General features: G+C 45.8%; 1 protein-coding gene across 2 annotated transcripts in view; it reads left to right on the top strand.

Annotated features, from left to right (window-relative positions):
• The first annotated feature begins 274 nt into the window (after positions 1–274).
• The window catches only part of OGDHL (oxoglutarate dehydrogenase L), a 92000-nt gene continuing 80172 nt past the window's right edge, over positions 275–12102 (top strand). For both annotated transcript variants that reach the window (XM_066600418.1, XM_066600419.1), the window contains exons 1-2: positions 275–365; positions 11877–12098. In XM_066600418.1, coding sequence (XP_066456515.1) covers positions 11898–12098 — 201 coding nt within the window. In that variant the 5' untranslated portion in view covers positions 275–365; positions 11877–11897. The remainder of the gene's footprint in view (positions 366–11876; positions 12099–12102) is intronic.

Here is a 12102-nt window from a genome sequence, read left to right as displayed (position 1 = left end):
CGGAACCTCACAGCGTAACGTAAAACACGGCCGGCACGCTCCCTAGGGGAAGGGTTGCCTATCCATCAGTATCAGCCCGGTGCTGACAACATGGCACCCGTCACTACTGACTGCTCCCTCAGCTGGGGCAGCAGACGCCTGGTGACACACCTGGGGCGGCAGACGTGCTGCTGGTCCCCGGCACTGAGGGAGCGGCTGTAGGTGAGTAGCCCGGCCACAGGGCGGACCGGGCGTGCTGTACGCCCCCTACAGGAGACTTCAGGCCCGCCAGCACCGAGGACAGCGCCGAGGCCGCGGAGTGCCCCGCCCCATGTGTGACGTCAGCGGCCGGCGGCACGGAGGTCTCGGCGGGAGTCTGGCCTCAGGTAACCGGGTGTCGGGGCGCCGGGACAGCGCGGGGCTGGGAGGCGGTAAGACGGCGGGCGGGTCACAGGCTGCAGGTGTTCTGTCCGTGGCTGAGGGTCACCCCGGGGGGCTACAAGCAGTACTCTGCCTACACAGCAGGGGGCGCGCTCCTCGTCAGCATTCTGCTCACCTGAAGGTCGTTTCTACGGGCTCCTCCCAGGTGTACGGGCTCCGTATTACGCACAGATTAAGGCCGAATGCCCGCGGACGGATAATCGCTGTGGGATTTGCCGTCAGACACCCGCTATGTTCACAGATTCTCCCCTGCCCGCAGCGTAGAATCGCAGCATGTTCTACTCATCGCGGTCAATCGCACGGACGGCGTCCATTGTAGTCAATGTAATCCGTCCGCCCCGCAATACTCCATGCTGTGAGCACAGCGGAAGTATCACGGGAAATTGTGTCACCGCCGGCGCGTCATGGTGCTGCACTGCGCATTCGGGCCGGCTCGCTAGCAGAGACTTGTGGCGGATCCGGAGAGGGGAGTATGGGTATCTCTTCGTCCTCGCCCTTCTGTATTACACGCCCTATATTGGCCGGTATCGCCGCCTGCCATCACCGGGCAGTGCAGTAGATCCCTGAGGATCCGCTGTGTATTTACACATGAAGTCAGAAGATCTGCATGCCGTTCTTGCTGGGGGTTTTGCGCACATGAAAACTGCAGTAAATATGCGGCAAGAAGGTCCGACTCCGCAGTGAATGTGTACGGCTTCTGTCCATGAAAACGCTGAGTATTTCACAGACCGCATGCGCCGGTGTGAATGACCCCCAAGTGCCCCTCCCCCTCACACGGCCGGCGCGCTCTGCACTAGGATGGTTTCTACCCTTTTAGCTTTTACATCTTTAGCTTCGTACCACGGCGGGCGGCTGGGGGGTCTAGTAGGGGTTGGCGCTGGTCCGTCGCCTGTGGGCTGCCAAAACTCAGAATCCATGATGGCAGCCGCTCCTGTACTGTGCCGCCCCATCTGCCAGGCACTAGCTGCGTCCTCCGGGTCAAGCGGAGAGCCGGGCCTCCTGAAGTGACGTGGTGGGTCGGGTTCGGCCCGCAGGCCTTGACAATGATGTACACAATGGGGGCAGAAGAGCAACATTTATCAGACTGGTGCCTTCTACATAATACAGGAGCGCCATCTAGTAACCCGCCGCACGTCTTGTCGCCTCGGGCCTCTTTTCTGACAGTATCTCCGGCTAATACCGCCATAATAACGTGGTTACCGCTGCGGCTGGTCGGTGGCTCCCAAATTCTTCCAAACCAGATCAAGACATCAATTCAGAAATGCCAGCAGGCGGCCATGCTTACAGAATCGAGGACGGGTGTACACCCCATGGGGGAGGGGCACCGCAACGATACAATATACTGATGACAACCACTCACACACAGACCTCGGGGATTGACTTGGCTGACCCGCAAAAGTGTTGTAAAAATGCAGCAATCATGTTCTTACGTCCTTTTTCACGCACCCAATGCATTCCCGATAATAATTTTTTTGTATCTGTAACTAGGTTATATTTTCAGGGTAGGTTTTATTTTCTGTGAATCTGGGTCTAATACTCCGCAGCCCCCCATTATGTGGTAGGAGTGTGTGTGTGGTTGTTCATCAGTAGTTTGCACCTGTGCCATCCTCCTCCGTATAGCTGTGGTGTCTACAGCAGGTCTCTGTATGGCCGTCCGGGAGGGATCCACACTGAAATAGAGCGTGCTGCGATTTCCCCCCCCCCTCCCCCCCCACACCACACCAATGGGGCCAAATTTCTGCTACAGAAAATCCGCACTAATTCTGCTACCTCTGAATGTGTGCTAGGCACCAGTCCCTACATGGCATAAAGCCGCGCCATTCAGGGTACATTTACACGGAAGGAATTCTATATAAGTTAAAATTTGCGCCATTTGTGTGGATTTTGACTTGAAATCATGTGCATCCACAGCTAATTTCAGCAGATTCAGCCCTCGCCTCCGAAGTCTTCACATTGTTGGCACCCCCTTCACCCATCACCTGACGGCCTCTAGTGAGCACAGCACCGCTTGTCATGTGACGTGAAAGTGGCATCACCTGACCAACAGCACTGCGCTCACTAGAGGGTGTAAGAAGACTTCAGAGGTGAGGGGAGCGCTGGAGCTGTCCAATTCAGCTGAAGTGAGCAGTTGGTTGGCTGCAGCGGTCACATGTCACTGCTGTGATGTCATCACTGCAGCAGGACGTGCAAAGTCACGGGAGCTGGCCTCCAGAGCAATGCGAGCGAGGGCGAGTGTGACAACTTTTATGGTTGAGTAGCTTTCTTATTGATTGATTTCCCCCCCCCCCCCCCCCCCCAAGGACAACCCCTTTAATTTTAGGAAAGTTGCACAAAATTTTTTTATTTTATTTTTTTATAAAGATTCAATTGCTCCTCACTTATTTCTAGAATCTTCAGGTTCTTTTTGTAACCTTCCTTCCATGGCGTGCTGATGGCGACCCAATGCGCGGTGCGCTTAGTATGTATTTTTCCTGGCATCACTGAATGGCCTTGAGAAAGATGACACACGCACTCCGTTTCCATTTGTCCTAAGGAAAATAAATTCTCCTGGACCTACCTAAGCCCTCTCTTGGCTCCATTTAGTTAATGAAATCAAATTAAGTTCTGCTGTTCTGCGGGCTGAGCTGCAATCTTTTATCATAATGAATATGTGTCATTTTATTATTTTGGGCACACTATTGCTGAGAAATGGAAAGCATTGCCAGAAAATTGTTACATAAAATTAAAAAGTGAAAATGGATCTTTTGGCAGCGCAGCGCTCCATATATAAATCAGAGACCTTTAATTGCTGCAGATGGGTCGTGTTCTGAGTAGTGGCATCATTTATAGCCTTGGTTTTTGTACAAGTTGGCAATCGGAGGAGCAGATCGTTGTCAACAAAGGTCCCCAAAGAAGCTTGATCAGCGAGAATTCATTTTGAAGTCTTGAAAAAACAAGTCATACTAATAAATAGACGATGAATCTAAGTCTTTGAGTTGTCTAAAGTTGCAAATGCTCTGCAAGCAGGAAAGTATTAGCCAGCCTGGTGTGTTGCATGAGGGTTTGACCTCCCTGGTCATCAGAATAAAACTTTCCTCAATACTTACAGCAGTGCCCTCTTGACTCTTATGGGAAAAGCTGTGTTTCCCATTCCCCAACAAATATGGCAATATCCACTTTCCTACTAGGCACAAGTTTGTCCCCTCTAATTGGCTCAGTGATAACAGCCACCCAACCTCCCCAGTTTACCATAGTGGACTTCCCTCCCTTTAAATGGTGGCTTTCTCCAGAGTCTAGTACTCTGTTTATAGTAACATAGTATATAAGACCAACCATTGAGGTAGAAGCCAATTTTCCACATATAAGGGAAAAAATTCCTTCCCACCTCCAATCTGGTGATTGGAATAATCCCCGGATCACCCATCCTTCTGAAGTTATTAATGATTATAACATAATATTGTATCGCTCAAGAAAGGTGTCCAGACCCCTCTTGTACTTTTAGTAAATTTGCCATCCCCACGTCCTCAGGCAGAGTGTTCTACGGTCCCACTGCTCTTACAGTAAAGAACCCCTTATATGTTGGTGTAGAAACTTCTTTCCTCTAGATGTAAGGGGATATGTAACCACTTCTTCTGATACATTCAGTGACCTCATTCAGCTCCATGCAGCCTGAACTGGGGGCATCTGACCCCTAATGTATGTGGTGCACAGGGCCAATCACAGTAAACAGTGCTGACATGTCCCAGCCCCGCTATTTAGTATATGAGTATAAACTATTTCTGTTAACTGGGTTCTGGCAGTCCCTAAATGTATAAATGTGGTAAGATTCTGGAAGGTATGGAAAAGCTAATTTAAACAGGACCTGTCAGCTGTTTAATGTGTCTAATTTAGCAAATGCTTGGATTCCACATAATGTAGCCATTCTGAAACCGTTTTCTTAGAACTCTGTCATACCTATGTTATTCGACCTAGAAATGTAGGATTATTACACGGCTTCGCGTGGGTCTATTTCTGTGTAACTGTTTATTTGCTGCTGATATGAAGCCAACATCCTAACAGCACCAATGGTTTTAAGTACACACAAACAGCAAATTAGCCGCATGGGTAAATCAGCAGGTTTTACGTGGATTTTCAGCTCATCTTTGCTTTTTTTTAATGCAAATTTTTGTGAATGTGTCGAACAGTAGGTCCTAGAGAGCTGAAACCCGCTCTAAAGCCTTCCCAAGTGCCCGATTGGCCTATGTGGCAGGCTTGGTGCAGTTTGGTCCAGTCATTTGGCCGTGCATAAAGAACAGACAACAGACAATGATTGGTAACACTCCTTGCCCCTACACAGTCTGAGACTGGCAGCACTGATTGCCCCTACACAGTCTGAGACTGGCAGCACTGATTGCCCCTACACAGTCTGAGACTGGCAGCACTGATTGCCCCTACACAGTCTGATCATGTTCATTCTCCCACCTGGTAACACCCGGTTGTCCATCAATTTCTAGGAGAAACATAGGAACGGCACAATGCAGCGTTCTAAGTAAAGATGCTCTAGAACTGTTATTTCATGAAGAATAGGGGTATTGACTACAACAGACATGGGGGAACCAGACGGGTCCATGTTAACTAACAGATCAGCTAGTTAACCCAGGACCTCCAGATGTAGTAATCATTAACACAACTGGCACATTCCGATACCTTGATATAGAGCAGCATAGTAGATTGTAATTAATTCCTAACGTATTGAACATCAAGTTATCGTCCTGATGTTATTAATTATCTGTACATGAATTTAGCACAGGTCTGAACACTAAGCTTAATACAGAAATACCACATATTCTGTAAAACGTGTAAAATAAATAAAATCAGCACTTTTAGTACATGTATGCTGTAACTTACAAAGGTTCGCCTTGCAGGAATGAATGATTCGAAGCATTCACCGTTCCACTGTAAGTCTTACCATTGCTTTGTCTGGTGGTACTCGGTTACATGGTTTACATTTTACTTATTTTTATTTATTTATTTTTTAAATTCTTTATTTAACATTTTCATTTTGGTTTCCATACATGGACATTAACAATCTGTCAAGTGTTTCCTTCAAAATGCATTAAAGGGGTTGTCTCACGGCAGCAAGTGGGGTTATACACTTCCGTATGGCCATATTAATGCACTTTGTAATGTACATCGTGCATTAAATATGAGCCATACAGAAGTTATTCACTTACCTGCTCCGTTGCTGGCGTCCCCGTCGCCATGGATCCGTCTAATTCTGATGTCATCTTGCTTTTTTAGACGCGCTTGCGCTGTGCGGTCTTCTTCCTGGTGAATGGGGCTGCTCGTGCTGGAGAGCTGGTTCTCGTAGCTCCGCCCCGTCACGTGTGCCGATTCCAGCCAATCAGGAGGCTGGAATCGGCAATGGACCGCACAGAGCCCATGGTGCACCATGGGAGAAGACCCGCGGTGCATCGTGGGTGAAGATCCCAGCAGCCATCTTGGTGAAGGAAGAAGGAAGACGTCGCAGAGCGGGGATTCGGGTAAGTAATAACATTTTTTTTTTTTTAACACATCCTTTGGGGTTGTCCTGCGCCGAACGGGGGGCCTATGGAAAAAAAACAACCCCGTTTTGGCGCGAGACAACCCCTTTAACGTATAGATAACTTTGACAATTATTTCAGTATCAACATGTAACTGCGCGAACCGGTCGAAACTGTGTTTCTGTTCAAAGTTCCTGGACATTTTACTTATTTAATTGATCTGCAACAAATCAGCAATTCGGTTGTCTATCATTATGGGTCTTTTCTTTTCCCATTCATATGGGAAAGTGTCATTCACTGCTAGATGAACTGTGCTCCACCCCCAGATGCAGCAATGGGGGAAGGGATTTGAATATCATTGTGTCCTGATGTCGTCAAACACGCTGTAAGACCTGAATTGCGTCACGTAGCTGAAAAGTACTTGTTCCTCCTGGTCAAAGATTGTATCACAAATGGCTTTTTCATGTCTGTATACATTTTTCGACTAAGTACCCTCTTTGAATTCTACTGTTTTATGTTTTGGGACATAATTTTTTAAAAATCTGGTCCTTGTAGGGTTTAAAAATTGGGTACATATGACAAATATATACCATGTCATTGTTTAACCAAAACTAGGCCAAACTACAGAAGCAGTATGTGAAAAATTAAGTACTTTGCTTTGTCTGCTGGCTGCTCTAACCTGCAGCCTGAACCTTGTTTCCTCACCTGTGCTGCCAGCCCTAGCTCTAGCCTGTCTTATACCAACACACCTAATCAGACCTTCAGGTACCTTGCCTTGGCCCAGTACAGCATCAGCAGTCACACAACCGGGATTATCTGTGTATTCAGCTTTGCTGCGGGATCCCCAAGCTATGTCCCACGTGGTTAAGCATGAAAACCGAAGTTCTCGAGGAGCTCCAATCACAGGTAGGCTGCCTGTCCACGGATAATAGTTCATTGCGTTACCCGCTGTGATAATCTGGCAGTGGGGAACGTAGTGACCGCTTTCCATAGCGTTGCTATGGAAAGCGCAGACCCCCTGTCCACGAGCGGAGAATCGTAGCGAATTTCCGCTCATGGGATTCAAATCGAGGCATGCCACGATTCTCCGCGTGAGCCTGACAGCTCTCCTTCTTGCTCCCCCGCGGCGGAATATCGCTAGCGATATTCCATCATGGCCGTGGACAGGGGACCGTAGTCCACAGCTAAACCGGAAAGGCAGATCCACATCTGTCTGTCTGACACATTTTCTGCATGACTTTCTCAGTCTCTTACATCATTCTGGAGGAATTCTGGCCCATTCGTCTTTACAACGTTGCTTCAGTTCATTGAGCTTTGTGGCATTTGTTTGGCACGGCTTTCTTCAGCTCCATCCACAACATTTCAATTAGTTTGAGCTCTGGACTTTTACTCGGTCATTGCAACACTTTTGATTCTTTTCTTTTTCAGCCATTCTGATGTAGATTTGCTCCTGTGCTTGGGATCATTCTTCAGTTGCATGACCCAGTTTTAGTCAAGCTTTAGCTTTTGGATAGATGGGCTCACATCTGACTCTAGAATACTTTTGAGTGGACCCTGAACTCCTCTATATACCAATGACTGCCACTTGCCTAGGTTTTGTGCCTGCAAGACGAACCCAAATCTTCAACCTTTCACCACTGTGCTTAGGAGTTGGTATGAGGTCTTTGTGCTAATATGCTGTTTGTTTTTTCGCCAAATGTGGCGATGGGCACTATGGCTCCACTCTCGCCTTGTCTGACCGAAGGACATTGTATCCAGAAGTCTTGTGCTTTGTTCAGATGCAACTTAACAAACATTTGTTGTGTTGATGTGTTCTATTTAGAGCTTTTATAACAGGAGCGTATATCGGCTGCGTATTCACGGCCAGCCGATATACGCGACCACCTGATGCATTGGACTCCACATACTTGCCGCATCCGCGCCGTCTGAACGGGGGCATAAACGGAAGAAGCAGCCGTGACTTGGTCACCGAAAATTGAGGCTTTCTCCTGGCATCCCTTCCAAACAAGCCAAACTTGTTCAGTCTTTTTTTTAATTGCCAGGAAATTGTACATTTTAAAGGGGTCTCTCCCCAGTGCTCTGGGTCTCCCCTCTGACGTCCTGTTTATAGGCTGCCCCAGTTGCTACAGCCAATTGCTGAGTACAGCAATTGACTATTGAGCAGTGTTATTGGCTGCAGTGCCTGTGACATTCTGTAAACAGGCAGGACTGCAGCATATAAACAAACGCCAAAGCAGAGGACTCGGCAGCGGGGAACAGTGGGGAGTGGTGAGTATATGCCAGTTATTTTACTGTATCGGAAACAGGGTTTCACAAAAAAAAACCACTACTTGGAAAACCCCTTTAACATAACTGAGGCCTTTAAAGTCTGAAATGTAGCCTTTGGTTCTTTTGCAGTTTCTGTGTGCTATGTAATATCTGACCCTGCAGTTAAGTTGCTGGGACATCCACTCCTGCAAAGATTGTCAACTGTCTTGAATGTTCCCCCATCCCCATGAATAATTTTTAGCACTGTAGAATGATGGACTCCAAATTGTTTGGAAATGGCGTTCTAACCCGTCCCAGATTGATCGTCAGCAGAAATTGCTTCTCTAAGATCGTTGTTAATGTCTTTCCTCTTTGGAATTGTGTTTATACATGCCTGGATGCTCAAAACTAGCAAACTGCCCAAACTTCTGCTCTTCTAGCTGTGGTCAGAATATCTGCTGATCCGTTAAGGCATTTGATTAGTAGCATCTTGTTGCTACTTAACCTCCTAATTCCTATGGCTGCTGTAAGGGTGTACTTCGTTTTTCACACACTGCTTCTGCATTTTGACCTGGTTTTGTTAAATGACATGGCATAATTTGTCATCTGTTCATCTGAGGTTGTATTTGCTTAATTTTAAGACCTTCTAAGGACCAGTGTGCTCATTTTGTTTATTTTTTTTACCCCTTAAGGACCAACATAACCACTCCTGACTTCTACTTTCCATGCTACATAGTGTTCAATGAGTGCTATGTACTAAAGAATGAAACTAAGTATTATTTCCACTATGTGACTCAGTGATCACGTGACTGCTGCATGCCCTCTGTCACAGCAGAGCAGCAGGGTTCTAGCAGACCCAGATCAGCTCTGTTAGTGATTAGTGTCACTACAAGGGGATGTTTCCCCTGTAACTGGGCCTCCTATGGATGCCCCAGCTATAGTGGAAAAGTATGCAGTGAAATAAAAAAAAACCATTGTGAATGGCCCCCAGAGGTCTTATGACGTAATGTCATAGATGGTAAAAAATAGTTAAAAAGTGACAGAATAAAAATATACATAAAGAAAATTACCCACCGCTGACGCCAACAAAAACCGTCACTATTTGCGCCCTCTAATCTGAAAATATAAAACTTTATATATATCAAGACATCAAAAACAAAAGTACAGGTACTCTTTAACCCATTAAAACTACAGGACATACGTTTGAGTCCTTGAGGTTCAGAGTTTGTATGGAGGGAGGTCGGGGGTCGAGAATGCTCATTGGCAAAACTATATCCTTGGAGACAGGAAATCTAATCGCCAACTTTAATCTAGTTTGAGGAAGAACCGTAACCCTGAGAACGGTAGACGCAGTTATAGTCAGTTTCTCGAACACAGATACCTCGGACTCCATCAACACTTCAGCTTCTGAGGGTATTTGACAGTTCCCTGCAGGGAGTTCAAGCAGTAGATATCTCCTAATAATGTTAATATTTCATCCTCTCTATATCAAACGGACCAGGATACGGGGCCGTAAACATAAAAGATCCAAGAGAAGGAAAACGCACATTTAACGCAATGTCCAGTTTTCATTTTTGTCCCCATCACAGATCCAAAGATCTTGGTTTTTCTCCCACAAGGGATTTTGACGTCTTTCAAGCCTTATTGGCTGTTAATAAATATGTGGAATCTCTCACTTTATAATGTAACTTTCTCAACAATCGGATACCACATGCTTTAACGATGATCATGGTGACAATCGGAGTGGAATCTTATGTTTGTAGTCTCCCTTTTGACGATTTGTACCATCTTATGCAGCTTTGTCAATTACAACATGAATTTTGTCCCTGCTGTTTCTGATTTGGGTTGTTCCTTTCAAATACGCAACCCTAATTTTTAAGCTATTCACTCTCGATCCCAAATTCTGGGCTATTTTCAGGAACTCTTTGAAGATCTACGTCAGTTGCCTTAAAAAAAAGCGTAATTGAAAAAAACGCTAAAAAAATATGGAATATATAGAAACAACAAAGAGCATGACGCTATTTTTTTTTTTTCCTCGCAAGATAGCATCAGAGAAAACGGTGCTAATGTGAAGGAACCTATTGAAAAGCATGGGCTTAACATACATGGATTTTCTCACCCTATCGCATCGCACCAAAATCGCGCAATTTTGTCGCCCGTGTGAAATTGGCCTAATAGTTTTGGAAAACAGACGTTAAAATAGTCCATATGAATAAGCCGTTATTCTTCCCACTATCTAATTCACACGAATGAAACCTGATTCTGATTGGACAGGATATTACTGCCTGGCGTATTTGGCAGGCGATTATCTCTTCCCCCCCCCCCCCCCCCCTCCTTCCTTACCCTGCTAAGTATACATGTTTATGCTGCAATAGCAGAAAATAGCAGTCAACAAAATACTCCTTCGGCTGACAGCTCTTTTATGTGCATAACCAACTTTTTTGATTTACTTATGTTGCCCTTTTTTTTTTTTCTTCCTGAATCAAAGTTCTGCATTGCAGGTGACAAGTCATAGGATATAATGGTCGGTTTTTATATAGAGTAATTTTAGCAGATTCTGTTGCAGCAGTTGCACTGTATAACTCAGTGCATTCCTATAGATGCCCCTGTGGTGTGACAAACCCGCTGTGTCGCTAGCCTAAGACCCAATGTCCACAAGCGGATTTTTGCTGCAGTTCCAGAGCAGGCATTCCTCTCTGAATTCTGCAGCAATAACCCTCCATAGCATGCTATGGAAAAATGATTTTTAATGTTCACGAGTGGAATCCAGTTGTGGTTTTTGCTCACGGATGAAAAATTGCAGCATGCTGCATTTTACTGTGGATCCAGAAAGAACGTCTTCCATTGAAGTCAATGGAAGCCGTCCGACCCAAGGGTCCATCCGCAGTTAACACTGCGGCCGGCCATGGATTCTGCTGGAAAAGCAGGAGATTTAAAAGAAAAAAAACCTGTCCTGCACATGTGTGCTGGCGAGCCGTGCGGACCATCCGCAGTATAAAAAAGGAAAGGTGTGAGTTACGCGCAGACGCCGCTGCTAGCAAGGTCGGATACCGCTGTGGGCTCCCGCATGTGGGATCTGACCTGTCAGTGGACATGAGGCCTAAGGGTAATTTTACATTGGCAAATAATCTGCCCCCTGGTAAGGAGCGCCAGTTGACATTAGTTATGTTAGTTGACACTCATTAAAATATGTAAAATAGGAAAATGATTTTTAGTATGCAGCTGAGCGATGGTTAATCGAGAATGCATTCAACGAGTGAGCATTTTGTATGAATTGATGAAAGCTTCCACCAGCCAACAAACAAGCATATGCTTGTTCTATGGTTGGTTGTGTGCATACTCGCATGGACCAGTGAGTAGGAAAATGAATGTTCGGGCCCGATCATCGACCTGTGTAAAAGGGCCATGAGAGCAGGACTGATGATATGAGAGCAGGTATAACCATTTCCCAATCATCTGCGGCTGTTGTAAGCAGGATGAAAAAAATGTTGTATAGGAGAATGCAGATACTATGGAAGTATGGTCCTGTGAAACCGTGAAGGTACTTCAGCTGCCATCACAGCGCAATGTCTGCAGCGCTGTATGGGAATAATGCATCAATATATAGGTTTAAAACAATGGAATGCAAATATATTGAAATCTTGCTGTGTCTGTGCCATTACACTTATATTTGATGCAAGATTGAAGTTTTTCATTTTTTATTTTTAGGCTAACACGAATTGAAAGAAGATGATCAGGACATTCGCTGTTAGGTTAAAGCCTTGTTGCATTGGCTTATTGGCAAAACGGAAAGACTCATCGAAGATTTCAATACAACGATGCTGTGTGCATTCATCTGGGGCCAAAGAGCCATTCTTAAGTGGTAGCAACTCAAGCTATGTGGAAGAGATGTATTATGCATGGCTGGAGAATCCAAAAAGTGTCCACAAGGTAA

This window comes from Eleutherodactylus coqui, chromosome 4 (assembly GCF_035609145.1).
Source record: "Eleutherodactylus coqui strain aEleCoq1 chromosome 4, aEleCoq1.hap1, whole genome shotgun sequence".
Lineage (NCBI taxonomy): Eukaryota > Metazoa > Chordata > Amphibia > Anura > Eleutherodactylidae > Eleutherodactylus > Eleutherodactylus coqui.
This window is presented reverse-complemented; position numbering and strand designations above follow the sequence as displayed.